This window comes from Rhodotorula paludigena, assembly GCF_050403205.1.
Source record: "Rhodotorula paludigena JCM10292 DNA, Rt_paludigena_JCM10292v1_ctg22, whole genome shotgun sequence".
NCBI lineage: Eukaryota > Fungi > Basidiomycota > Microbotryomycetes > Sporidiobolales > Sporidiobolaceae > Rhodotorula > Rhodotorula paludigena.
Window position 1 is genome coordinate 86,806 of NW_027481436.1, and position 23,758 is coordinate 110,563.

At 62.2% G+C, this 23,758-nt stretch overlaps 9 protein-coding genes across 9 annotated transcripts; 5 read left to right on the plus strand and 4 right to left on the minus strand.

Moving 5' to 3' along the window:
- Positions 1 to 111: 111 nt before the first annotated feature.
- Positions 112 to 2,700, plus strand: JCM10292_004003 (thaumatin family protein; the record flags this gene model as incomplete). The annotated part of the gene is made up of 14 exons (XM_076649196.1): positions 112 to 217; positions 300 to 413; positions 473 to 494; positions 553 to 647; positions 706 to 765; positions 837 to 912; positions 970 to 1,078; positions 1,161 to 1,240; positions 1,304 to 1,326; positions 1,397 to 1,412; positions 1,473 to 1,479; positions 1,536 to 1,612; positions 1,671 to 1,766; positions 1,851 to 2,700. 14 exons carry the CDS (start codon positions 112 to 114, stop codon positions 2,698 to 2,700), a joined length of 1,731 nt encoding a protein of 576 aa, XP_076505206.1.
- Positions 2,701 to 2,961: 261 nt separating this feature from the next.
- On the minus strand, positions 2,962 to 6,241 carry JCM10292_004004 (Zn(II)2Cys6 transcription factor domain-containing protein; the record flags this gene model as incomplete). Its single annotated transcript, XM_076649197.1, has 7 exons — positions 2,962 to 3,774; positions 3,836 to 4,562; positions 4,627 to 5,049; positions 5,107 to 5,712; positions 5,772 to 5,813; positions 5,959 to 6,104; positions 6,167 to 6,241. 7 exons carry the CDS (start codon positions 6,239 to 6,241, stop codon positions 2,962 to 2,964), a joined length of 2,832 nt encoding a protein of 943 aa, XP_076505207.1.
- Positions 6,242 to 6,531: 290 nt separating this feature from the next.
- Positions 6,532 to 8,552, plus strand: JCM10292_004005 (uncharacterized protein; the record flags this gene model as incomplete). Its single annotated transcript, XM_076649198.1, has 8 exons — positions 6,532 to 6,844; positions 6,972 to 7,089; positions 7,151 to 7,353; positions 7,415 to 7,483; positions 7,543 to 7,659; positions 7,725 to 7,876; positions 7,934 to 8,342; positions 8,410 to 8,552. 8 exons carry the CDS (start codon positions 6,532 to 6,534, stop codon positions 8,550 to 8,552), a joined length of 1,524 nt encoding a protein of 507 aa, XP_076505208.1.
- A 723-nt stretch (positions 8,553 to 9,275) lies between these two features.
- On the minus strand, positions 9,276 to 11,430 carry GUA1 (GMP synthase (glutamine-hydrolyzing); the record flags this gene model as incomplete). Its single annotated transcript, XM_076649199.1, has 8 exons — positions 9,276 to 9,280; positions 9,341 to 9,392; positions 9,496 to 9,872; positions 9,926 to 10,472; positions 10,533 to 10,892; positions 10,956 to 11,068; positions 11,144 to 11,251; positions 11,331 to 11,430. 8 exons carry the CDS (start codon positions 11,428 to 11,430, stop codon positions 9,276 to 9,278), a joined length of 1,662 nt encoding a protein of 553 aa, XP_076505209.1.
- Positions 11,431 to 11,816: 386 nt separating this feature from the next.
- On the minus strand, positions 11,817 to 13,639 carry JCM10292_004007 (uncharacterized protein; the record flags this gene model as incomplete). The annotated part of the gene is made up of 5 exons (XM_076649200.1): positions 11,817 to 12,424; positions 12,494 to 13,067; positions 13,123 to 13,263; positions 13,354 to 13,516; positions 13,584 to 13,639. 5 exons carry the CDS (start codon positions 13,637 to 13,639, stop codon positions 11,817 to 11,819), a joined length of 1,542 nt encoding a protein of 513 aa, XP_076505210.1.
- Positions 13,640 to 13,924: 285 nt separating this feature from the next.
- DIB1 (U4/U6-U5 snRNP complex subunit DIB1) lies at positions 13,925 to 15,101 on the plus strand (the record flags this gene model as incomplete). Its single annotated transcript, XM_076649201.1, has 9 exons — positions 13,925 to 14,026; positions 14,154 to 14,226; positions 14,287 to 14,324; positions 14,389 to 14,420; positions 14,482 to 14,500; positions 14,640 to 14,658; positions 14,787 to 14,836; positions 14,921 to 14,990; positions 15,076 to 15,101. 9 exons carry the CDS (start codon positions 13,925 to 13,927, stop codon positions 15,099 to 15,101), a joined length of 429 nt encoding a protein of 142 aa, XP_076505211.1.
- Positions 15,102 to 16,943: 1,842 nt separating this feature from the next.
- Positions 16,944 to 18,694, plus strand: ADY3 (Ady3p; the record flags this gene model as incomplete). Its single annotated transcript, XM_076649202.1, has 6 exons — positions 16,944 to 17,453; positions 17,530 to 17,647; positions 17,709 to 18,029; positions 18,087 to 18,374; positions 18,429 to 18,549; positions 18,625 to 18,694. The coding sequence occupies 6 exons, from the start codon at positions 16,944 to 16,946 to the stop codon at positions 18,692 to 18,694; spliced, it is 1,428 nt and encodes a 475-aa protein (XP_076505212.1).
- Positions 18,695 to 19,117: 423 nt separating this feature from the next.
- On the minus strand, positions 19,118 to 21,795 carry JCM10292_004010 (uncharacterized protein; the record flags this gene model as incomplete). The annotated part of the gene is made up of 14 exons (XM_076649203.1): positions 19,118 to 19,309; positions 19,411 to 19,458; positions 19,593 to 19,608; positions 19,703 to 19,725; positions 19,790 to 19,934; positions 20,095 to 20,220; positions 20,329 to 20,375; positions 20,449 to 20,505; positions 20,561 to 20,753; positions 20,847 to 20,978; positions 21,048 to 21,188; positions 21,251 to 21,334; positions 21,417 to 21,571; positions 21,640 to 21,795. 14 exons carry the CDS (start codon positions 21,793 to 21,795, stop codon positions 19,118 to 19,120), a joined length of 1,515 nt encoding a protein of 504 aa, XP_076505213.1.
- Positions 21,796 to 22,304: 509 nt separating this feature from the next.
- Positions 22,305 to 23,747, plus strand: JCM10292_004011 (uncharacterized protein; the record flags this gene model as incomplete). The annotated part of the gene is made up of 6 exons (XM_076649204.1): positions 22,305 to 22,537; positions 22,598 to 22,648; positions 22,715 to 22,965; positions 23,032 to 23,226; positions 23,283 to 23,447; positions 23,509 to 23,747. 6 exons carry the CDS (start codon positions 22,305 to 22,307, stop codon positions 23,745 to 23,747), a joined length of 1,134 nt encoding a protein of 377 aa, XP_076505214.1.
- Between the last annotated feature and the right edge of the window lie 11 nt (positions 23,748 to 23,758).

Consider the following 23,758-nt stretch of genomic DNA (forward strand, 5'->3'; position numbering starts at 1 on the left):
CGTTCTTGCGCTCGTTGTCTGTTTGCGTTCATCGCTGCACCCGCTTGCGAGCTTCTCGGCGCCGCAGGGGACCTTCTTAACCGTCGCCTGACTGCCCGCGTTTTGCGCGACATGCTGCGCTGGTCCTGGTCTCGAGCGTCCGCGCTGGTCCTGCTAGGCAGCACGCTGTGCTCCGCCGCGACCAAGAAGAACCGCAAGATCACCGTCGTCAACAACTGTGTGTTGTCGTCTCCCGTCTGTACTGTCCTGAGCCAGTCAATCATGCGAGGCTGATCGAGCGTTCGTCCGCGAGCGTGCAGGCGATCAGACGGTCTGGCCGGGCTTGTTTACCAGTGTCGGGCCGCAACCGTCGCAGGACACGGGCTGGGAGGCGCCGAGCGGGTCCTCGGTGACGTTCGAGGTCGAGGAGAGCTGTGCGACCTCTTCCTCGCCCTCTATCTACTTGCAGACGCGCTCACAGATTTGTCCATAGGGGGCGGGCGTGTCTGGCCGAGGTGAGTCGGCTGAGAGATTGTCCTGCCGACCACAAACCTCACAAGTCGCGCTCGACAGGACCGGCTGCGACTTTTCCGACACTTCCAAGCCCGACTACGAGCAGTGTGAAACGGGCGGATGCAAGGGCGGGCTCAAGTGCCACCCTACTGAAGGTGCGTCCCGAGCTGCTCTCGGCAGAAGTGCAGTGCTGAACAGAGTCTGGTCACGCAGGAACGGGAAAGCTGCCCTGCACGCTCGCCGAGTTCAATATTCAGACCGAAGTCGATCACTGTGCGTCTTACAACGTGCTGACTTGCAGCCTAACGCGGTCCGATGTCGAGCCTTATCGTGTTCGTGCGCAGACGACACCTCGAACGTCGATGGCTTCAACGTCGGTCTCGCCATCACCAACTCTGCCGACTGTCCGCTGAGCAACTGGTGAGCGCCACGAACCCGCTTTGTGCGCGAGGTCATCCTAACATGGTTTCCCGGCAGCCCTTACAACCTTCTCACGAAATGTCCTGAAGATTTGCAGACCAAGAACGGCCTAGGGGACGTCGTTGGGTGCGTAACGGCATGTGGGAAATGGCAGGACAACGCCGAGGTGCGTCAGAACCGGCTGTTCACCTCGCTCTACCGCGACTCTTGCGGGTCTCGTGCTGATCCCGCCTCTGCTCGATTTGCAGTACTGTTGCTTCGACGAGCACAGTCTCGCGGCGACCTGCCCTCCCGAGAACATCAAGTACTACGACTGGTGGAAGGAGAGGTAGCGTTTGCTCCCTTGCCTTTCCTTGCCGTGCTGCATTGAGCTGACCTTTCCATGCGATAGCTGCCCCATTGCCTACGCTTATGGTATCCTCTTTATCTTGCCCTTCTTTCGCTTCTAGCATGACCGTTGCTGACGCCTTTTCAACTCGAACAGCATACGACGAAGCAAGGTGTGTGCTCTGTGTTCCGCTACTGGATGCGCGTTCTTGACTGACCGTTCTGCTCTGCAGTGAAACAGTATGTGCCGCCACTTCACGCCGACGGGACCACCACTGAGCCTTCATGCAACGCAGGCACTCTTCACGTGTTTGAAGCAAGTCGACTGGACCATCACCTTTTGTCCCGACGCTTCTCTGTACGACACAACCGCGTGTGTGCTTTCCTCGCGCCTCAGGAATGACCGTGCGTGCTGACCTTGAACGCTGCAGAACGCTGCAGAGTGGCGGAACGGTCACGCAGGGTAAAGCCTTCGAGCCTTACCCGTTGCTCGACAAGACCGGGTCGCAAACTGATGGAGGCGGAGAGTGCGTTTGTTTCGCCGCCCGCCCTATTCCCTGTCCGCTGCGCCCCGTGCTGACATGTTGTCCTGCATGGGCATGGAATCGCAGCTCGGGAACAACGGTTGGCGGAGAGAATGCCGCCGCTGCTACCAAGCCCACGGGCACGGGCGGCTCAGGGGCAGAGGCGACCAGTGGCGGTGGTGGTGGTGGTGGCGGTAGTGATGCTACGACGGGCGGCGCAGGCGGTGCCGGCGCGAACGGCGGCGGTACGAGCAAAGGGACGACCTCCTCGTCGGCACCCTCATCCGGCTCGACAGGCAGCGGCGGCTCCGGCGGATCTGGCGGCTCCGGCGGCTCGGGCGGTACAGGCGGCTCGACCGGCTCCGACTCGTCGTCTACCTCGGCAGAGGAAGACAAAATTCTCGGCTTGCCCAGGATCGCCGTCTACGTCGGCATCGGCGTCCTCGTCGCTGTCATCCTCGGCATCATCGCCTGGATCGTCCTCGCGCAGAACAAGAAGCACAAGAAGAAACCGCATGGGGCGCGCCACAGCGACGACGACAAAGGAAGCGACGGCGGATCATCGGGCGGATCAACCCAGAACACCGACACGGGCGGTTCGGACGACGATTCGCAGGACGAGAAGCCGCATCACAAGAAGAAGAGGAGCAAGAAGGGCAGCGATGACGATTTGGACGACTACGACTCGCTCGCCAAGATTGACGCACTCGGCCGCGCCGAAGCCGCTGTCGCACGACGAAGCGTGTACGCTGCTGCCGCGCGGTCCCCAGGCGGACTCAGCAGCACCTTCGGTCGGCGGGTCACGGGCAGTCAGATGTTTGCGCTCGCGAAGAATGCGAGCAGCGGGAGCGAAGACGAGCAGGCGCCTCTGCGCAGTCGGAGCGGAAGGAGCGCGGACAGCTACTCGCGGCGACGCTGGCGCGACGGGGCATACTAGGTGCATCTTGCTGCCGTATACGGACCGTCGGGCGCTGACAGCAAACTTGCAGACGCAAAGTGCCATCTTTTCCTTCTCATCGTACATGCCTCCGCGCAATCTCACGCCTGTGCAACATCCATACCTTGTGAAGAGGGCAAGTGTCAGAGACTTGTACGCGCGTGCACACCCGCACCTCAACAGAGTGGAAGACAAGCTGCAGATTGCAATACCCTCAGATACAACACACCGACACCGAAGCACAAGCAAGAGAAGGAAAGTCTAGAACGAGAAGCCTCCGCTGCCCCCGCCGCCCATCCCGTCGAGGGGTCCGCCGTTCAAGCTGGGCCAGTCGATTCCGCCGTCGAGCGAAAAGAACGACTGTCCGGCATCAAAGATGCTCGGGCTGACGCCGCTGAGCAGCGCTGCGAACGGGTCTTCGACGAGCGGAGCGGCCGGTGCGAGCGACTGGCCGGCCTGCTGCGACGATGCGACGGCCTGCTGGATCGACGGGCCTTGCTGTGCGCCGAAGGGAGGCGAGTGGATCGGCGTCGGCTGGTACGCCGCCGAGAGGGAGAAGTCGGTGTAGGACGAGAGGGCGGCCGCGGCCGAACCGGTTGCGGCGATGTTGGCGGTGAAAGCCGACTGAGGCGGCGGAGGGAGTGTGGCGGGCGCGAGGACGGGAGGAGCGAGGGTAGGAGGCTGCGGAGCTGAGCGCTGCGCGGCCTGCGCGCGGGCCGTCTGCTGCAACTGCTGCGAGAGAGCTTGCGGCTGGATCGGCGGGACGGGTCCGTTTCCGGCCTGTGCACCGAGACGCGGACTGGATGGCGCACTCGTGATGGAACGGCGTCCACTAATGCCCGCATCCCAGACCTTGCGGAGGAAGGCCGCCTGGCGCACGCTCGGATGATGCGGGTTTGGCGCGATCGCATCGAGGAGGTCGGCGCCGAGCTGGAAGAGGCGGCAGAGCTTGTCCTCCGGCGACATGGCAGTAGAAGGCAAGGGCGTCGAGCCGTGCGCGATGACGGTCAAGTCGGAGCGAAGGAGACCTTCGTTGGCGAGCTTGGCGAGGAAGATGAGCGGGTAGCTGAACATCTGCAAGTCTCGCAGCGAAGGTCAGTCGAGTGCTGCTGCTGTACGAGGCGAGTATACGTACAACACAGGTGAGACTGTCGGTCGCCCACTTGAGCATGCGCACGACCTCCGGATCAGGTACGAGCGGACCCGTGTCGTTCCGCCACTGCACCTTTGCGCCTGTCCTCCCGCTGCGCAACTCGCGTCCCTCGGTCGAAATGGCCAGCATCATCTCGTGCGCCACCTCGACGGCCTTGGCGATGCTCTCGCGCTCGTCCTCACCCAGCGTCGCAGCCGCGAGACCAGGCGGCGCCGCCGAACCCCGCGCGGCAAGCGCGCGCGCCTTGCGCTCGGCCTTCCACTTGTTGAACGCGAAGCCGCGCACCGTCAGGCGCGTGAAGCTCGCGTACGGGTAGAACAGACTCCACGCGACCGAGTCGTCGCCGTCGTGCGCGTGCACGCTCTCGAGCAGCGGCGCCCAGTACTCGTGCCACGCGTCCATCTCGTCGTCGAACTGCCGCAAGTCGGCGTCCTCGAGCACGCCGGCATCAGTGCGCGCGTTGAGCGCGGTTGCGGCATGTGCGACAAGCTCGACTGACGCAGCGAGGCGAACGTCCGAAGGCTGGCGGCGCAGCTGTGCGAAGAGTCGTGTTGTGCGGCAAGCGTCTTGCGGGACGAAGTTAGCCGACTTGCCCGACTGGAGAGCGCCGTGGGACTCGTGAAAAACGCAGCCGAGGTACAGACGCTGCTGCGAGATGATTTCGTCGGGGATGGGCGTGATGTGCTGGTTGGCAAATGCTTGAGCGAAGCTGTGTGGATGGCGCCGGCGTCAGAAGGCGAACAAGTGGCTCGTACAGATCAGAAGAAACATACGTGGTTGCGATCGAAGGCAACCCGATGAAGGCAGACACGCGCGAGACGAGCAAGCGCAACATCCACGAAGCGCGCACGTTCATCTTGCTCGCCGACTCGATCTGCGCCGTGTCGCTGATCCCGCGCGCATTGAGCGACGAGTACTGCACGGGCTTGTACATGAGGAGAAGGTGGACGGCGCGGACGAAGTCGAAGGAGAGCTGGTCGGGTTGGGGGCACAGGATCTGAGGTGCGAGAATCGAGTCGAGGATAGAGGAGACGGCGCGGTACAAGATGATATTTGCGGAAGTTCGAGGTCGGTAGTAAAGGGTGATGAGGAGGATGGCATGGAAGAGAAGCGGCGAACGCTCTCGGACGACGAGCGGATGCCGGTCAAGCGTGGTCGAGAGAAGAGCCGTCCACGGTTGGATGTTTTCGAAGTAGCTGCAGAGCACGAGGTCGTCAGTCTGAGCAAGCTCGGCAGTATAGACGGTCACGCACAAGTCGAACTCGGCATCGCACTCCTCGAGGGTCATGATGCCCCTGCCCAGCACGTCCGGCTTGACGCTTTCCCACATCGCCTGCGCCGGCCCGTGCCCATTATTGTTGCGATCCTGCGCCGCACCCAAATCCACCAAGCCCTCTACGGCCATCGCCTCTCCCGCCGTCTCGACCGCATTGACGCCCACGCCGTCGTGCTGCGTCTCGTGCGTCGCGTTCAGCGAGTGCGGCGTCACGCCCGTCATCGGACTCGACTCGGAGCCGGCGAGCGAGTTGGTCTTGTGCGCCGCCAGCGCTTGCGGCGCGAGGCCCGGTACGCGCGGCGTCCCCGGCGCAGCGGAAGCGAAATGGGCGCGAGAAAGGGTCGACTCGAGGCTTTCGAGCCGGGCATTCATAAGCCTCAGCTGCTCCGCCACGTCGGGGCTCGGGGCTGCAGGAGGTGCAGGCGCGGCAGATGTGGATGCGACGGGGGCGGGTGGTGCGGGCTGAGCGGGTGTTGCGCCGCGAGTCGTTCGGGTCGACGCGACAGGGGTGGCGGAGCGCGAGAGGGTTGTCTTGGACGGCGCTGCGCCAGCTGAGGAAGGGAAGATGCAGTCGGTGCCCCACCTGCACGTGCAACAAAGTCAGCTGGGCAGATGAGGGGAACCAGGTGCAGTCGCACGCACGTAACGCAGCGATGGCATGGTCCGGGCGGTCCATCGCAGCGCCTGCAGGTAGTCGAGTGGTCAGCGTGGCACCTTGACCGCGAGAGAGTCAAGTCGGCCTCGCGTGAGAGTCGAACGGCACGAGAGGACAGAGGCGGCTGCGCGCCTGGCCGGGCTGGCCAGAGTGCGAGGGGAAATTCAGACTCACTGTTTGGCCTTGTGGCACTCGCTGCACGCCGCCCGGGACCGTGCAAGCCTAGCAACCTTTCCAGGCTGTCTGCCGCCGGGAGTGCGTGCAGCGCTCACATCCCTGGCTGAACCAGTGCCGCTCATCTGGTCGACTTCGTGGTAGTACTGCGGCGGCGTGCAATCAGCCCAGCCGAGCACGGAGCGAGCTGTGCCAAGTTGCAGCGGACAAACGAAAGCGCGACGATCACGACGGCAAGGTCGGCTCGTAGCAGGAGATTTCGTGCAGCGTGCAGAGAGTTCATTACGTCTGACTGCACGTGCTGAATATCTCGAAATCCCAGCGGAAGTACAGCTCGCTGATCTCTGCGAGTCCATCGCTGTCTCGGCAAGACGGACAAATTCTCGACTCTTCGCGGGCGTCCTGATAGCCGGTGTGTCCTCTTTGTACGACTGGAGAAGCTTTCGTGCACCCTGAGCTACACCTTGAGCATGCCGATTGGGGCCGAGACTCTTCGGCGCTCGACGATGTCAACGCAACGTTGAGCTGACCTCCTCGACGCAACTGTTTGCTGCAACGACAAAGGCGGCAGAGATGCAGCCAGGACGCGTCTCTGCGACGGCGCGGGCTGCGCGCGCCGCGGCTGCTGCCTCCACGCCTTCTCATCTCGCGCAAGCCAGCACCGCCTCGCCGACCTCGTCGACGCCCGCTCCGCCCCGCTCGCGCCCAGGCGACGCACCAAGCAAGTCCTCGCAGTCCACACAGAAGCGCCCGCGCCCGCGCCCGCCCAAGTCGCACTTACAGGGGTCTTGGCTGCCCAACTTGACGAGCCGCAGCGGAACGGGGAGAGGGTGCGGACACTACGTCTTCGGGCAGCCTTCGCCCAGCAGCAAGATCGCTGCATTCGGTGCGTTTCGCGAGCAGTCTCGAAGGGAGACTCTGCGCAGCTGCATTGCGGCTTGGGCGACACAGTGCTTCGAGACCTGGGTTTCCACGCCTAGCTTACTGATCGGCGACCCTCGTCTCGCCCGCAGATCTCGACGGCACAGTCATACAGCCGCGGAACGGCCAGTCCTTCCCGCGCGACTCGAACGACTGGGAGTTCTGCGGCCCCAACGTCGTTTCCAAGTTGCGCGAGACCCACAACGCAGGGTGTGCACACCTTGCTCCTGATTGCGCGAGCCAGTGCTTACAAACGATGATTCATCGACAGGTACTCGCTCATCCTCATCTCGAATCAAGCCTCTCCGATGCCGCGCCTCGCCGCCGATTTCCGCAAGAAGCTTCCGCATGTCTGCCGCAAGATCAACGTCCCGCTGCGAGTCTTCGCATGCTGGGAGTTTGACGAGTATCGCAAGCCTGCACCGGCGATGTGGACGGCGCTGCTGCAGCGTTTCAACGGGGATGTTGCGGTTGGTGCGTGCTCGCTTCGCTGTTCACCAGAGGTCCGACTTCTCACCGCGCGAGATGTATATAGATTATGCGCAGTCGTACTATGTGGGTGATGCGGCCGGACGCGCAGCAGACCACGCCGACACGGACCTGAGTGCGGCTTGCCTCGTCCATCTCGCTTTCCCTCACGCTGACCCGACACTCGCTCTACAGAGTTTGCTCTCAACGCGGGGCTGCGCTTCCTGACACCCGAGCAGTTCTTCCTCGGTGCTCCGCCCGATCCCACGTGGACGCTGTGGGGCTGGCATCCGCACGCGCACGATCATACAAGTACGTTGAGCACACTGAAGAAGCACGCACACGCAGCTGACGATTTGCGCCGTCTCTTTGCGTAGCGCGCGCGCCTCCGGAGCAGGTCTCGTCCTCTGCATCATCCGCGCAGCTCGACCCAGCCAGCCCCGAGATTGTGCTGCTCGTTGGCGGTCCGGCGGCCGGCAAAACGCATCTCTGGCGCGAGCAGTACGAGCCGCTGGGCTACCAGCGCTTCGTACGTGCTACGTCATCGGTTCCACAGCAGTGTGGCCACTCACCGTCCGCGCTGCAGACCTTTGCACCGCAGCAAAATTCGCTCCCGTCTTCCGCCGTGCTTTCCGACTTTGGCACACTGGTCTCGTCGCTTTTCCCATCAAGCTCTGACACTCATCCGGCGCTCGCAAACGCGCCTACCTCTTCCGTCGCTCCTCGCCCCGGTATCGTGGTCGACGCCCTTCTCCCCACGCGTCGCTCGCGCACCTCTTTCCTCCGCCTAATTCACTCGCTTGCTCCGTCCGCCCGGGTGCGCTGCATTATTTTCTCGACTTTTGACGGCGCAGCAGACGATCTTGAGCTGGGCAAGCACAACGCCGTGTACCGCCTCACGCACGGTACGGCGGAAGAGGCGCGCGAAGGTCTGGCTCCGCTTCCCGTGCTGCGGAAATGGGAGAGGGAGTACGAGGAGCCTTCTCTGGCCGAGGGTGCGTCCCTTATGCTCATCAGTGCTGCATGCCAGCTGACGGACCTGACTTTTTTTTGGCTTCGCAGGCTTCAGTCATCTCAGCCCGCACCGCTTTGCCTTCTCCGGCCCACCCGACGCCCTTGCACGGTGGCAGCAGTGGCTGGCGGACGTGTATCCTGGCAAGGCCAAGAAGAGCGGGAGGGTAGCGGTGCGGGGACCAGGGGCTTGACGGCAATGCAATGACTTCTTGTCGCCGCGCTCCACTGTTGTACTCTGAATCAAGAAAGAGGGGACCGATGCACAGGTCACAACGTCAGCTTGCGCCACGCGCGGTCTTCCGACGGCCTCGCACTCCTTATTGAGATAGTCCGTTGGATGCGTTGGGGAGACCGTGGATGAGCAGGAGGAGGAGAAGAAGGGCTGTTGGTCGGGGATGTGCGCTTCACTGAGATACTCCCTCTCGCACGAGCAGACTTGTGACCAGCCACTAGCATCCTCTTGCGCCGAGTGACCGGTGTTGGCGAACAGGAAAAAGAGAAGGGCGGAAAAACAAAAGAAACGACCGAGGACGGGATTGAACCGTCGACCATCACCTTGACATGCGTCGATCCTACCATAGGAGGGTGCCGCTCTGCCACTGAGCTACACGGCCCGTTTTGCTGACACAAGCCTCAACACACGTTTATACCCGGCATTGACCCGCACGGCCCAGTCTTACTAGAAGCGGTTCTCGCTAACGCGCTGCGGCCTACGGCTTCCCCGGAATTGGACAATGGGCTGCGTATGCTGTACACTAGCATCCATCTCTCGGACTCCGAGCCGTGAAAAAGACACGTTCCCGCTTCCCGCACGTAACCTCGTCAACTCCGTCAACCGGTGCAGACGGCGCAGGCACCGCCAGTGAACCCGAGTAAGAATACAATGCTGCGCAACACAAGAATACGTCTATGGCTCACTCTGCAGAGAAAAGAATGGTCAGCGGTCTGTGCGAAGACAAGGGAGAGAGGGGCGACTCACCCCACTCGATCGTCCCTGGCGGCTTGCTGGTGATGTCGAGCACGACACGGTTCTACGTGTGACGACAGACACGGTGAGAAGGCGAAAGAGCGGTGACATGGAGAAGGTCAGCTCTCTGCACACCCAGATTCGACGACAGGAGAACAGAGACGCACAACACCGTTGACCTCGTTGGTAATGCGGTTTGACAGCTTGCGAAGGACGGCAGGATTGAAGTCGTACCACTCAGCGGTCATAAAGTCCTCTGTGCGGACAGCCCGGACACAGATGACTTGGTCATACGTCCTCCGGTCGCCCTGGACGCCGACGGCCTTGACGGGGAGGAGCGCGCAGAAGGCCTGGCTCATCTGGTCGTAGATGCCTGCCTTGCGGATCTCCTCGATGAAGATGGCGTCGGCGTGCTGCGCGATGCGCACCTGCTCGCGCGTGACCTCGCCGAGGATGCGAATCGCGAGACCGGGGCCGGGGAATGGGTGGCGCATGACGAGGTGCGTCGGGATGTTGAGGAGGCGGCCGAGCGCGCGGACCTCGTCTGTGGAATGGCAGGTCAGGACTGCGAGGACGTGGCGGGTCCACGAGACGCACCCTTGAAGAGCTCGCGAAGGGGCTCGATGAGCTTGAGCTTCATGTCCTCGAGGAGACCGCCGACGTTGTGGTGCGTCTTGATGGTCGCCGACGGGCCCTTGAAGCTGATGGACTCGATAACGTCCGGGTAGAGCGTGCCCTGGAGGAGCCACTCGATCTCGCCGTGGTCCTTGCCCGTCTTCTTGACCTCCTCCTCAATCTCGGCCGCCTTGGCCTCGAACACCTCGATGAACGTGTTGCCGATGATCTTGCGCTTCTTTTCCGGGTCGGAGACGCCCTTGAGCTTGTCGAGGAAGAGGTCCGACGCGTCGACGACGGTGAGGTTGACGCCGAGGTCCTCGCAGAGCATCTTGTGCACCTGCTGCGCCTCGTTCAGGCGCAGAACACCGTTGTCCACCATGATGGCATGGAAGCGGTCGCCAATAGCCTCGTGCATGAGCTTGGCCGCAACCGACGAGTCGACACCGCCCGAAACGGCACCGATGACCTGGCCCTTCGGGCCGACGAGTTTCCGGATGCGCTCAATCTCCTTGTCAATGAACGACTCCTGCGAATTTTTCAAAGAGGTCAGTGCGAGCGCCGACAGTTGAAGCGGTGTGCCGCGCACCATAGTCCAGCCCGCCGAGCAACCGCAGATGTTGAGGACGAAGCGGCGAAGGACATCCTTGCCCTTGAGCGAGTGCGTCACCTCGGGGTGGAACTGAATGCCGTAGATGGGCTTTTCGTTGTGCGCGATCGCAGCCCACGGCGCCGACTCGGTCGTCGCGATCGTCGTGAAGCCGTCGGGGAGCGAGTGGAGGCGGTCCGAGTGCGACATCCACACAGGCGACTCCTCGGGGAGGCCCTCGAAGAGCTTGTTGAGGTGCGCGGGCGCGTCGGCCGGCTGGGTGAGCACCTTGATGATCGCCTCACCGTACTCGCGGTGGTCCGACGCCTCGACACGCGCGCCAAAGTGGTTGGCCGTCTCCTGCAGAGCCAGAGAGTTATGTCAGATCTGCCCGTAAAATCTAAGAAGGGGGAAAGAACGAACCTGGAGGCCGTAGCAGATACCGAGGACGGGGACGCCAGCGTCGTAGACGGCCGGGTCAACACGGGGTGCGTCCTTCTCGTAGACCGAGAACGGCGAGCCCGAGAGAATGATACCTGCATTGAAGAAAGGGAGGTCAGCTTTCAGATTGACATTGCGAGTCAAGGGCGAGGGCGACGAGGGGAGCGCACCCTTGGGCTTCCACTTGAGGTCAGCGAGCTTCTGCGTGCAGGGAAGCATCTCGCAGTAGACATTGAACTCGCGGCATCGGCGGACGATGAGGTGCGAGTACTGCGAGCCTGTTCGCCCCAAGCGAGCGAGTTGGGAATTAGCGAGTTCACGTCTCTCCGAGCAGCTCGAACGGGACCATGCGCGCACCGAAGTCGAGGATGAGGATCGAGTCGAACGCCTGGACAATCGAGTCGGCCAGCTGGGCGGGAGGAGGCTCGGAAGCACAGGGAGGAGCGATCGCGCTCATCTTGACGAGACGAAGAGGGAGAAGCGGTGCGAGAGTTGAGAAGGGTGCAGCGGGGCTCTGGAGAGCGGTAGAAGCGAGCGGTGCAAGCCTGAGAGCAGCCTCGGCTGTGCAGAGCGGGACGAAGCCATCCAAGCGGGGGAACCGCGAGCGATCAGAGCTTGGGACTCAGTGCGCCGCGGACTTAGCCGGCGTATCGCCCGATAGTGGCCGCAACTCCGAGAAAACGATACAGCGCTACCAGGCACTCTTTTGACATGACTCTTACCAAGAGCCGACCGAGAGTCCGACGTTGGCGCACGCGGAAGCGGATGTCGCCAACCTCTCTCGCGCGCGCTGTTTCGTCCTGCCCAGTGAAAGGGCCCTTACAGTAGCCACACTTCGCTGTGCTAGTCGTCGCCCATCAATTCTGCCAGCTCGCGCTCCTCCTCCTCGGTGAGCAAGCTCTCGCCCTTGTCCGCCTTGTCCCCCTCGTCCTCCTTCCCCCGGGCCGCGCCGATCCCTCCCTCGACAGGGATGAGCACAATCCGGTCCCTCTTCTCGCTCCGCATCTCGTCCCACCTCCACCTGCGCAGCGTCCCGTCCAGCCCCGCGCTGAGCACCCACAGCGCGCCGCCGTCGCCTCTCGAGCGGTACGCCCGCAGCTGCACCACCTCGTGCGTGTGCCCCTCGACCTCGCGCACGCACCCTTCGGGCACGGACCCCTCGCGCAGCGGCGCACCGCGCCAGGCGCGCTGCGCCTCGCGCGTCGGAGACGGGTCGAGCGCCGCGAGAGAGAGGTCGAACGCGCGGATGAGCTCGTCCGAAGCGCCGGTGAGGAGGAAGGCGGGAGGAGGGGTGCCGGTCAAGAGCGAGTGGGTGAGTGCGGCGGGAGAGAGCGAGAGAGGGAGGAGAGAGCGCAGCTGCGCCGGGTGCGGGAGGCGCAGGAGCGGGGTGGGCGGGACAGAGGCCGAGGTGAGCGAGAGTTGCGAGAGGAGAGCGGAGTTGTCGGTGGACGCTGCGGGGAAGAGACGTTCGTGTGAGGCGAGGCTTGGCTTAAGGACTCGGTTGGCAGGCAGCAACGTACCAGTCCATAGCTCGCCCTGCGGTCCGACAAGCATGTCGTGAATCCCCAGCTCGTGATGCCGCACCTCGCACCTCAGCTCGCCCCTGAGCGTGCCCTCCTCGTCCCTCCACAGCTCCCACACTTTGAGCGCGCCCATGCTGTCGGCCGAGAGGAGCGCAACTCGCCCGCTCCACTCGCGCGAATGCGCCTCGGCCTCGTCTTCGGACAGACCGGCGGGGAGCTCGTGCGAGAGCGGGAGGAACGCGAGCTGCTCGATCGGGCGGGTGTGTGCTTTCAAGGCGAGGAGGCACGGGAGCGGGCGGAGCGAGACGGCGGGCGGTGGGGCGGCGCCTTGTTGCGGTGGTGGGGCCTGCGGCTGTGCAACGTTCGGCGAGGCGTCGTCAGAGGGAGCAGAGGTCGACGTTGCTGCGGAGGTGGCAAGGGTCGGGACGTCGAGCGAATCGAGGGGTGAGAGGTCCCAGATACGGATGTCCTTGTCGGACGAGCCCGTGACGAGGATGCCCAGGAGCGGGATGACGACGAGCGTCTTGACAAAGTCGATGTGACCAACCGTCGTGGACAGAAGAGTCTTGGTCTGCGGCAAGCGAATGAGCGGTTTGAAGCGGAGATGCGTGGAGGAAAGGGCATACCTGGGTGTCCCACACGCGGAAGCTCTTGTCCCAAGACCCGCTGATCAGGAGCTCGCGCTTCTGCTCACTTCGGGTCGTGTAAAAGTCGAGGGACGTGACAGGACCGCCATGGCCGCGGTAGATCTGCTTGGTGTTGCCCGTCTGAAACGGCGAGGGCGGCGTCAGCTCGTCCCAAGACGCAATGTTGTTGACTCGCCGACATCCAGAAGTCTGTAAGGACCCTGCACGCACCTCAAGGCCGACCCTGCGGACGACAAAGCCGCTTTCTGCAACCCAGGCCTCGGGTTCCGCGTCGGAACGGTGCTTGACGGCGATGCTGAGGGGCTTGCTGCCGAGCTTGATGGGCGCGCCACGGTCTGCGAGGAGCTCTGCGCGCGCTGCACGGATGGCAGCCCTGCGCGCGAGCGAGTTGACAAGGTGAGCGAGAGACGCGACGAGGAGCGCGGAGTGGAAGTGCGGACTTTTCGTGCTGGGCGTCCGACTGGAAGAGGTTGGCCGTGTCTGTCGTGTACGACATGGCCTCGAGTTCACCTCGCCCGTTTTAACAAGTGAGCAGGTGCAGCGAGAGGATGCTCGTCGCTTGCTCTTGTTCCTCCGCTTCGATCACCCCGCCCGTTTCTCGCTCAAGAGACAAGCAGAGACTAGCCGAGCTCTGTTCAGCGGCTGCTCGAGCTACCACAGACCTCAGCCCGCCCCTCCTACCGCATCCTCCCACTCCCGCTCCTCATCTCTTCCGCCACTTTCTCCCGACTTCCGACCTCGCATCCTCACCGGTCCTTCCTGAAGCGCACCACACCGAGCAATGTCGTACTTCCTGCCCCGACTCGAGTCCGGCTGGCACGTCGACCAGGCCATCCTCGCCGAAGAGGCTCGCGTCGTCGTGATCCGCTTTGGCCATGACTGGGTCCGTCCTCGCTTCTCGTCGACGTGAAGCGGCCGGCGGTCCACGGGAGTAACCCTTCCGTGCTCGCCGCGGCTGCTGCGCGTAAATCTTTCGAGCTGTGAGGCTGACGTTCACTCCTCCCTCACAGGACTCGGACTGCATGAAGCACGACGAGACGCTTCTAAAGGTTGCAGAAAAGGTCAAGAACTTTGCCGTCATCTGTTCGCTCTTGTCTCCGTCGCCGTTGGACGAGCTCTCCGCTCATCAGTCTCCACCCGCAGACACTGTCGACATCACCCAGGTGCCCGATTTCAACAAGGTGCGCTCGTCTGTCCCCTGACAAAGAGCCTCGTCAGTCACATTGACATGACATGCGTTTGCAGATGTACGAGCTGTACGACGCGTGTACCACCATGTGCGTTTTCGAGGCTTCAGCTTCTTTCACTTGACCTTTTGCTAATCTCGCGCGTGTCCAGGTTCTTCTATCGCAATAAGGTCAGTGTCACTCGACATGAATGCACTGTTATGAACGAGGAGCGCTCTCGCCTGGTCTGTATGCCGAGACTGACCTGCCGTTTCCCTTCTTCTCCTTCTCCCACTTTCCGCGATCGACCTCCGTTCTTCTCGTCTGCAGCACATCATGATCGATCTGGGTGCGTGACGAGCGATGCATGCTAGGCTCAGGAAGAACGAGCACCCACTGACTTGCTCGACGTCCCCCCACCTCCAAATTCCGCGACTCGCCCTGTCTACTCGTACCTCCCATCCTCGCCCTATAAAGGCACGGGCAACAACAACAAGATTAACTGGAGCATGAGCGATCAACAAGAGGTGTGCCCACGATTCAGAACGTCCTGCTCCGCGCTTACTGGGTGCTGACTTCGCGCGTTCGACGTGCCATCTGTCGCGATACAGCTCATCGACATCATTGAGACGGTGTACCGCGGAGCGTCCAAGGGTCGTGGTCTGGTCGTCTCGCCGAAAGGTGCGTCATGCTGTCACCCGCTCGTGCTCCTCTACCCGAGGAGAAGCTCACGTCCGGCTCGCTCTCTCCCCCGTTCGTGCTGCAGACTACTCGACCCGGTTGAAGTACTAGATGCACACTCGTTCCCGTTCTCTGCCCCTCGTGCTGTACCTGTTGCAACAACATCCGCTTCATCATCCGTCTGATTCTCATGGTTGCCTCGAGTTCAAGGATGCCTTCGCCATTGCCCCGTCCTCCCGTGCGACGAGCCATCCATCGCTCATCAAGCGTCGCGCCAACAACCGCTCACCAAGGAGCAGGCGGCCTCGAGCAGAGAGGAAGCGCTTGCCCTGAGATCGCCGTTCAACGGACCCGCACGCGAGAGACGCAGGTCGACGCTTCCAACTTCTCGCTGACGCTCTCGCTCGTGACGCGCTGTAAAGACGGGACAGACGACAAGATGCATTGCGCAGCAGGAACGACACGGCAGGAGCCTGAGCATACGGAGAAACAGCTGTGAAGGGTGAACGAACGGGTCAGCGCCCTGCTCGCGACTTCGTTCCCTGCCGTGCTGCGTGCGCAGCAGGAGCGAGGTCCCCATCTCGATGGCTCAGACGTCTTTACGGCCCACATGCGGAAGACGCCGCCGCCCCGTGCCTCGAAAGAAGCACGGACGACCAAACCCTCCACCGCGGCTCCTCGTCGGTTCTCCCCACCGACCACCACGCCCGTCCAGCGACCCTCCTTTATACGCCACGCGCTCGCCGTTTCCCCCGAGAGGTAATCCGACGAACGCGCGGCGTACGGGAGAGGTGATCGTGCACGGCGGAGGCAAGGAGGACGAGGTGGGTTGACCGCGGCTGCCCCCGCGAAGGGGGGCGGGAGGACGGTCTAGCGACGGACGCCATGACAAAGTCCGTCGGGTGGAAACTACGAACGAAAGGTCTTTCGACTTGATCATCCTCGAAAGAGATGGGGGCGCTTCTGCTGCGCGAATTGATGATGCTGCGCTCGAGGGTGGAAAGGAGGCTCACCAGGATAGAGGGCAGCAGGGACGATGATAGCACTGTGAGCAGGTTAACGAGGAGCTGCGTCGGCGGGCAAGGGCAAGGTCAGGCTCGATGTCGCGATATCGGAGGACCGCTGCTGCCGCCGCGCACAACCGGCACACGGGCACGCACACAACACGCAAGAGCGCGAGTGGAGGGATCAGACGAGGGCTACTGGCAAGTATAAATGATAAAGTACGACCGCGAGACCAGCCACTGTCACAAGGACGAGCGGGAGGACCGCGGCGCTCTTCGAAAGTCTCGTCACGGTCGATGAGATGGGGAAGAGAAGTGATGAAGGCATCATGTCCACTCGGGTGCGTGTGTGTGTGCTCGGTGTGTGCGACGGCGGGCGGGAGGTGGAAGGTCGAGGAAACGGAAGCTCACCAAGCAGGACAGGACGAGACGCGGTGGACGGGTGAGCGCGGACGGGCAAGCACGAGACAGTCGAGCTGAGACGGCACCCAGAGCAAGGAGAGGAGGAGGAGAGGGACGGAGGAGGACAAGGGGACGAAGCGACGTCGCCGCGCTTTTGGCCAGCGCGACGAGCTCGGGCGGGCGAGAAAAGCCTCGATCCTTCCGCCGGCCAAAGTCCGGTCACGTGCAGCTTATCCCCCCGAGACGCGTCGAGCCACGCCGCTTCATCGCTCCGTCGACCAACACTCGCGCTCCCTCGTTCCCTCGAGCCTCTGTAGTGCGGCTGAGATAGAGCTGTACCTATTGAGTCTAAGAACAGCATCTGCCTCAACCTGCTCGAAGCTCGACCACCGCTCGCCGCACCTTCGTCCAGATCATCCAACCTCGATCCCGCTCGCCCCCCTTTCCCGCACGCCGTCGCTCCTGATGAACAAGGAGAACCGTGCACCCGACGCCTTTGCCTTGACCAGCGGTGCGCTGCCCTCCCTCCTACTCACAGAGGCGCTGAATGGACCCTGACCTCCGCTACGACCCGTACCCGTTCCTCCCCGCCCATCCGTCCGGCTCGTCTTTCTGGTCTGCAGGCAAAGGCGCCGCGACCTCTCGCGCTCGCGGCAAATCCGCGGCAACCGCAGCCGCCAAGAAGGCGCCTGCAGCTCGGGGCAAGAAGGCCATTCCGCAGCCCGAGGAGGACGACGACGCCGATGAGCTGATGCTCGACGACCAGGACGACGACGAGGAGGACGAGACGGTTCTCGTTGCCGAGACGCAGGTCGACGGGGCGGACGAGCTGGGCGACGAGGGCGAGTCGGCACCCGCGAAAGGTCGCGGCGGGCGCAAGGCTGCAGGCGCAGGGGCGGCAGCAGCGAAGAAGGGCGGTGCGAAGAAGGCTGCACCGGCAGCGGCGGCAGCGAAGAAGGGCAAGGCGGCCGAGGCGGTGCTGGCGGACGAGTTTGACGAGGATGGCGAGGCGCGGCCGACGCCGAAGGAGACGAGGCTCGAGGCGCAGCTCGAGGCGGTGCGCTACCCGTCTCTCTCTCGTGTGCACGCAGATGGAAACCATCTTATTGACTAACATGTCTCGCCACTCCCAGACTCAGAAGAAGCTCGCAGCACTCGAGGCGAGTTTCGCCAAGCTCTCCAACTTGCGCTCGACGCGGGCAGAAGAAGCCGAGACACGCCTGCGCGAGATTGCTGACGAGCGTCAGCAGGGTGCGCTCACACTGCTACCCGATCCTCGTGTAAAGGGAGCTGACTCGAGGCGAATCTGCAGCCGCGCTCAACACGATCTCGACCTACAAGACCGAGTCGGATGCGCTTCGGCACGAGCTCGCCTCGCTGCAGGAGACGGCCTTTGCGTCACCGCGCAGCAAAGCCGCGCGCCTCGAGTCGCTGCGCGTGCAGGAGCTCGAGCAGGAGAACGCTGCGCTCGTGTCGCGCGCCGAGGAGCTCGAGCGGGCGGCTGCGGAGGAGCGCGAGGCGCGAGAGAGGGAGGCCGAGGAGCGTGAGCGCAGGTGGGAGAAGGAGCTGACGAGGAGGGTCAGGGAGGTCACCGACAAGAGCGAGAAGGAGCTGGTCGAGCTGAGGGCGGAAGGTGCGTCACTCGCTGAGTCCCCTCTCCCGGCCTTCGCTCTGACACGCCGTCCCGCAGTGTCGACCGCGCGCGCTGAGCTCTCGGCCGAAGTCTCGCACTCGATCTCGCTCCAGCAGCAGCTCAAGGCGAACCCGTCTTCCTCGTCCATCTCGTCCACCTCGACTGCGCCCGCCGCATCCGGCTCGTCAGCAGCGATTGCCAAGCTGCAGGAGGAGAACGAGCGTCTCACGTCGCACCTCAACCTCAACGAGGACTTGACGGGCTTCGCGGTGCACTCGGTCAAGCAAGACGAGACGGGAGCCACCTATGTCTGCGTGCTCAACGACTGCGCGGGCACGACCGGATGTGCGTATGAATGGCTTCCTGTGGCGAGCGCGGTGCTGACGGAAGAAGTTGCAGCGCTCAACTTCAAGCTCGTCTTCCACCCGGACGGCACGGTCTCGTACACGCCCGACGTCAATGCCGAGCGCGATGCCGTTCTCGCATCAGTCCTATCGCCTGAGCTGCAGCGGTACATGCGGTGCGTTGCCGGGTTGTCAAACGCGAGCGTCGAGATCGTGAAGGTTGTAGCTGACCTTCTCATCCGCACTGGCAGGTTCGGCGCCGAGATGTCCGCCGAGTTCTTCAAGCGCCTCTTTAATGCCGTCAACAAAATCAAGGCATGAATGCGCCTTGCTCGGCATAGCCGAACCGCCTTTGGGCCATTCCCGCCTCTCCTCGCCTGCTCCGCATCCCGTCCATGCGCACGGCGGCACTCAATTGCCTGTTTCCTCTGTTGTTCAAGATTTGCTATTCGACTTTCTTTACCGCTCTGAGCACAACGAGAGCGGTCTTAGGCGATCGTTGAGCAGGATGAACTGGTTCTGCGGAGCCTTGCATACGCTCTTGAGCTGCCTTTCTGCCCCGCGACGAGATCATAGGTAGCAAGCACACGACAGTGATGGCTGTGATTCAGATTGATACATGCTCACACAACGACAGACCCGAGAGAAGAAGACACGCAGTGGGAGGGCAGGAGAACGCAGTCGGACGGCAGAAGAACTCGAAGGGAGAGAAAGGAAAGGGATCACGCTGCGGTACTGTCCTACTCAGAGCACGTAGCGAATCTTCTTGGTGACAGGAGCAATGCGCGACACGCCGTCGCTATTGGCCTCCTTTTCGTCGTCGTATTCGGCGTCCTCGCGGTCCATCTGGGTGTTGGCGCGCTTGAGGAAGTAGCGCAGGATGAAGCAGAAGGTGATGGACACCGCCGTCATGACCGAGTTGGTGATGAAAGCCGTCTGCATGCACGCAAAGTCAGCGACGAGTCCTGGTCGGCCAGAAGCAGCGGCTTCGAGCCGGGCGGCCCGCATCCTGAAATGTCAAGCAAAGTCTCACGCACCGAGTACTTGGGCCCGTCGCTCTTTGGGTAGAGGTAAGGGGACCAGATCTAAAAGAGAGAGAGTCAGCTTGTGTCTAGCTCCTGTCCACGCCGGGGCCGTTCCGAAAGCGCGAAACGCTTTCTCAGACGATGCAAAGAGCGCCCGGTACGCCTTTCTACTTGCACAGGCGTGAGAGACATACCTGTGCAATGTTGCCGCTGCGAAAACACGCCACAGAGTCAGTTGCAACGGGGGAGGAGGGTGAGAAGGTCAGCTGAGGCAGTTCGGCGGCGAATGAGCGGGCAGGCGTACAGCGAATTGATAATGGCGTAGGCCTGTACATCACAATGAAGATGTCAGCACAGAGCGAGAGCAGACATGTTCAGCGAGGCGACGAACCATGGCACGCTTGCCGCGAGGACGCGGGAATGACGACGAGATCCAGGCCAGCGCGACATTATACGAGCCGAAGATACCGCCGAGCATGAAGAACAGCGATACGTAGCGAGCTGCTGTGTTCAGAGTTGACGCGGCAATGATGAAGCTGTGACCAGGAGAAGGAATGTCAGAACAGATTGCGCTTGTTGCTGAGCCACGGCATCAATGTCCTGGTTGTCTCAAGCAAGACACAGTCGGAAGTGGATGCCCAGCTGAAGTTTATGGAAATGCAGGAAAGCTGGAGGGAGACGGGCAACAAAACGCACCCGATCAAACCGACGCCGAGCGGGACCGCAAGATGCAAGCACCGTTCCGGCTTGCGGTCCGACGTGCGCGAGATGATGAGCGACAGGACCGTCGTCATGAGGTACGGGGGAGCGGTGAGAACGAGGCTGTCACGGGGAGAAAGGTCAGAGCAATTCGAGCACGTCTCCCGTTCAACGAAATCTTCAGAGCCCTTCACTCCCCAGAAGCAGAGTATGCAGAGATACGCAACTCACGTAACGATCTTGGAGTAGCCGAAGGTCTGGACAACGGTCGGGAAGAACTGCAGGGCCCGGCTGATGAATTTGCGCCTTCTCCTTCGCTTGCGAGGCCCGCCAAGGCGGGACGATATGTACCTGAGTCACGGCACCTGCGGTGGTTTTGGTGATGATGATAATCGCGAGCAAATAAAGCTGTCGGGGAGGCGTCAGGAAGGTTCATTGAGGCAAAGGGAAGAGGGAAACGCACGCGGTAGTCCGACAAAGCGAGCTTCAGGTTGTGCACCATACTGTTGCTATCCTCGTCTTTAGCGCCGGCGTCCTTCTCCATACGGTACACCGCGATGGCGCGCTGGCGAAGCGTGAGCCACTTGGTTGTGGCCGGATAGTCGGGCAGGGTGAAGAGTGCACAGATGGCGAAGAAGCCAGTGATGGCACCCTCACTGAAAGATTGCGCAGAGATCAGTACGGTGGCGAAGTGCGGTGGCGCAACAAGAGGCGTAGCAGAAGTAGAAGGGGGAAGAGACTGAACGTACATGATGAAGAGCCAACGCCAGGACTCGAGGCCCAGCTTCCCGTCTAGGCCACCTTGAATGCCGGCCGAGATGAAGCCGCTGAACGCTCCTGAGAGCAGGGACCCGGAGTAGAGAAAGGCCGTGCGAAACGCCCTGTAATTGCGCAACAGGTGTCAACGCATTTGTAGGCGTGAGTGAGGGAGCGCGGGGAATGTCACGAACAACTCGCGCTTGGTATACCAAGTCGAGAGAAGGAAGAGTGCGCCCGGGAAGTACGGCGACTCGGTGAAACCGAGCAAAACGCGGACGGCAATGAGCTGGTTGAAGTTCTGGACGAAGCCGGTGCAAAGCGAGACGACACCCCTGTGCATGATGCCGCATCAATGGCTGTAACAAATAGATACAGGACAAGTACCGACACGCACCAGACAAGCACGCAGATTGAGAGGTAGATGGACGGCCGGCTGCGGGCGAGGATTGCGTTGGACGGGATTTGACCGATGATGTACCTGCGTGGCTTGTCTATACGTCAGTCACATGTACATCTCAAGCGAAGCGAGACACGCTGGTGAGTATGGGGACGGAGCTCACCCGGCAAAAAGCACCGAGATCGCAATGTTGAAGTCGGTTCCCTCCATTCCGAGGTCGTCCTCGATGCCCTGAACACGAGCCGAAGCCAGCGCATTGCGGTCGAGGTAGTTGAGGATGAGGAGGATGAAAAGTGTCGGCAAGAGAGTGTAGTCAATCTGCAATACAGAGATGCAAACGTCAGAACAAGGAGATGTCGCTGGCTTCCACAATCAAAAAAGCTCACCTTGCGCAGAAGCTTGCGCTCCTCAGCGGCGAACTCCTCGGGCGTCAGGAGCGCAACCTTGTCGATCTCGGTCTGTAGTTCCGAGACATTGGCTGGGTCGACACCCGTCGTATGCTCGAGGTGAGTGACCGCAAGCTTGGCGTCGGCCGTGCTCATGATCAAGTAGGACAGGGCGGGATGGAATATCGACGGAGGGCGGAGGGACGCAAAGACGAGTCGGGGTCGTCGACAGGTGCGAGACAGAGAAGAGTGGGCAGGAAGAGGATGAGGACGAAAGAAGAGCGGCGGGGGCTCCGCCGTCTCGACACCAGAAGCGGCGGCCCCGTGGGCGGAACAGAATGGGAGCGGCAGCGGAGCGGAGCTTCCCGCGGGCAGAAGAGACAGGACGAGGGCACAGAGCAGACAAGTCCGCAGAAGGACCCGCGGAGATCCACTCAGAGTCCCTCCACGGGCATCTCGCTGCCCTGATCACGGGGCAACCGGGACTCCTTGGCGTCTGGACAAACTGCGCAGGCGCCCCAGGGGCGGGGGCGGGTGAGGAGAAGGAGACGTGGGCGCATTCCCGCACGCCGCACAGCCCATCTCCGCTCGCTCCAACTCGACCTAGCCCCGATGCAAGCTCGGCGGTCTTCTCCTTGCTTTCAGTCACTTCGCTGCGTCGCACCATGGCACCCATCGCACTCTCCGCGCTCAACGAGCCCTCGGTCGAGGGCATCGCACCTCCCGCTGTCCGCAAGCCGGCGTACAAGATCGCTTCCATCCCTGCCGACGGCATTGGCCCCGAAGTGGTCGACGCGGGCATTGCTGTCCTCAAGGCGATCGCAAAGAAGCGCGGCACCTTCGAGCTCAACTTCGACCACCTCGACTGGTCATCGGACCGCTACAAGCAGACTGGCTCGTTCGTGCTCTAGCCTTCTTTCCCTTGTAGCGAGTCTTGACTGAAGCCTTCAACACGCAGGTACCTCCCCGAGAATCACCTTGACATCCTCCGCGCCTACGACGCCATCCTGTGCGTATTCACTATCCTCCTCGCTACTGCCGAACCGCCCGACTTAACCCTCTCTTCCTTGTCCAGGTTCGGCGCTGTCGGTGCGCCCGATGTGCCCGATCACATCTCGCTCTGGGGCCTCCGCCTTGCCATCTGCCAACCTCTGCAGCAGTACGCAAACGTGCGCAGGACGCGCGTCCTGCCCGGCACGTCCTCGCCGCTCGCCAACTGCAAGCCCGGCCAGCTCGACTGGGTCATCGTCCGTGAGAATAGTGAGGGCGAGTACGCCGGCCAGGGTGGTCGCTCGCACACGGGACACGACCACGAGGTTGCAACTGGTACCACTCTCCTCTTTCTTTCTGTCTTTGCAGTAGTATGCTAATTTGCCGCAAACCGCTTCACAGAGGTCGCTATCTTTACTCGCACCGGCATTCGTCGCATTGCTCGCTTCGCATTCCAGCTCGCCCAGTCGCGCCCGCGCAAGATGCTCACTTTTGTCACCAAGTCGAACGCTCAGCGCAGCGGCATGGTGCTCTGGGACGAGGTCATGTACGAGGTGGCGAAGGACTTCCCGGATGTCAAGCTCGACCACATGCTGGGTGTGTTGCGGCACTCATGCAGCAGCGCATTTCCTTGCTGACCTTCTCAACCGCAGTTGACGCCATGACTGTCCGCATGGTCCTCCACCCGGAGTCTCTCGACACCATTGTCGCCACCAACCTGCACGCCGACATCCTGTCCGACCTTGCTGCCGCTCTTGCAGGCTCGATCGGTATCGCCCCCACCGCCAACCTGGACCCGTCGCGGAAGAACCCGTCGAGTACGTCGCACTTCTCGCTTTGGCCCCCTGTTAGTGGTCACTGACCCACACCCACTCTCAGTGTTCGAGCCTATCCACGGTTCGGCCTTTGACATCACGGGCAAGGGCATCGCCAACCCGGTTGCAACCTTCTGGACGGCAGCCGAAATGCTCGAGTGGCTCGGCGAGAAGGAGGCAGGCGACCAGCTCATGGCAGCGGTCGAGGAGGTTTGCAAGAAGGGCATCAAGACGCGTGATCTCGGTGGGAATGCCACAACTAAGGAGGTGACGGCTGCGGTTGTCCAGGAGATCCTTAAGTAGTCGCTCCCTTC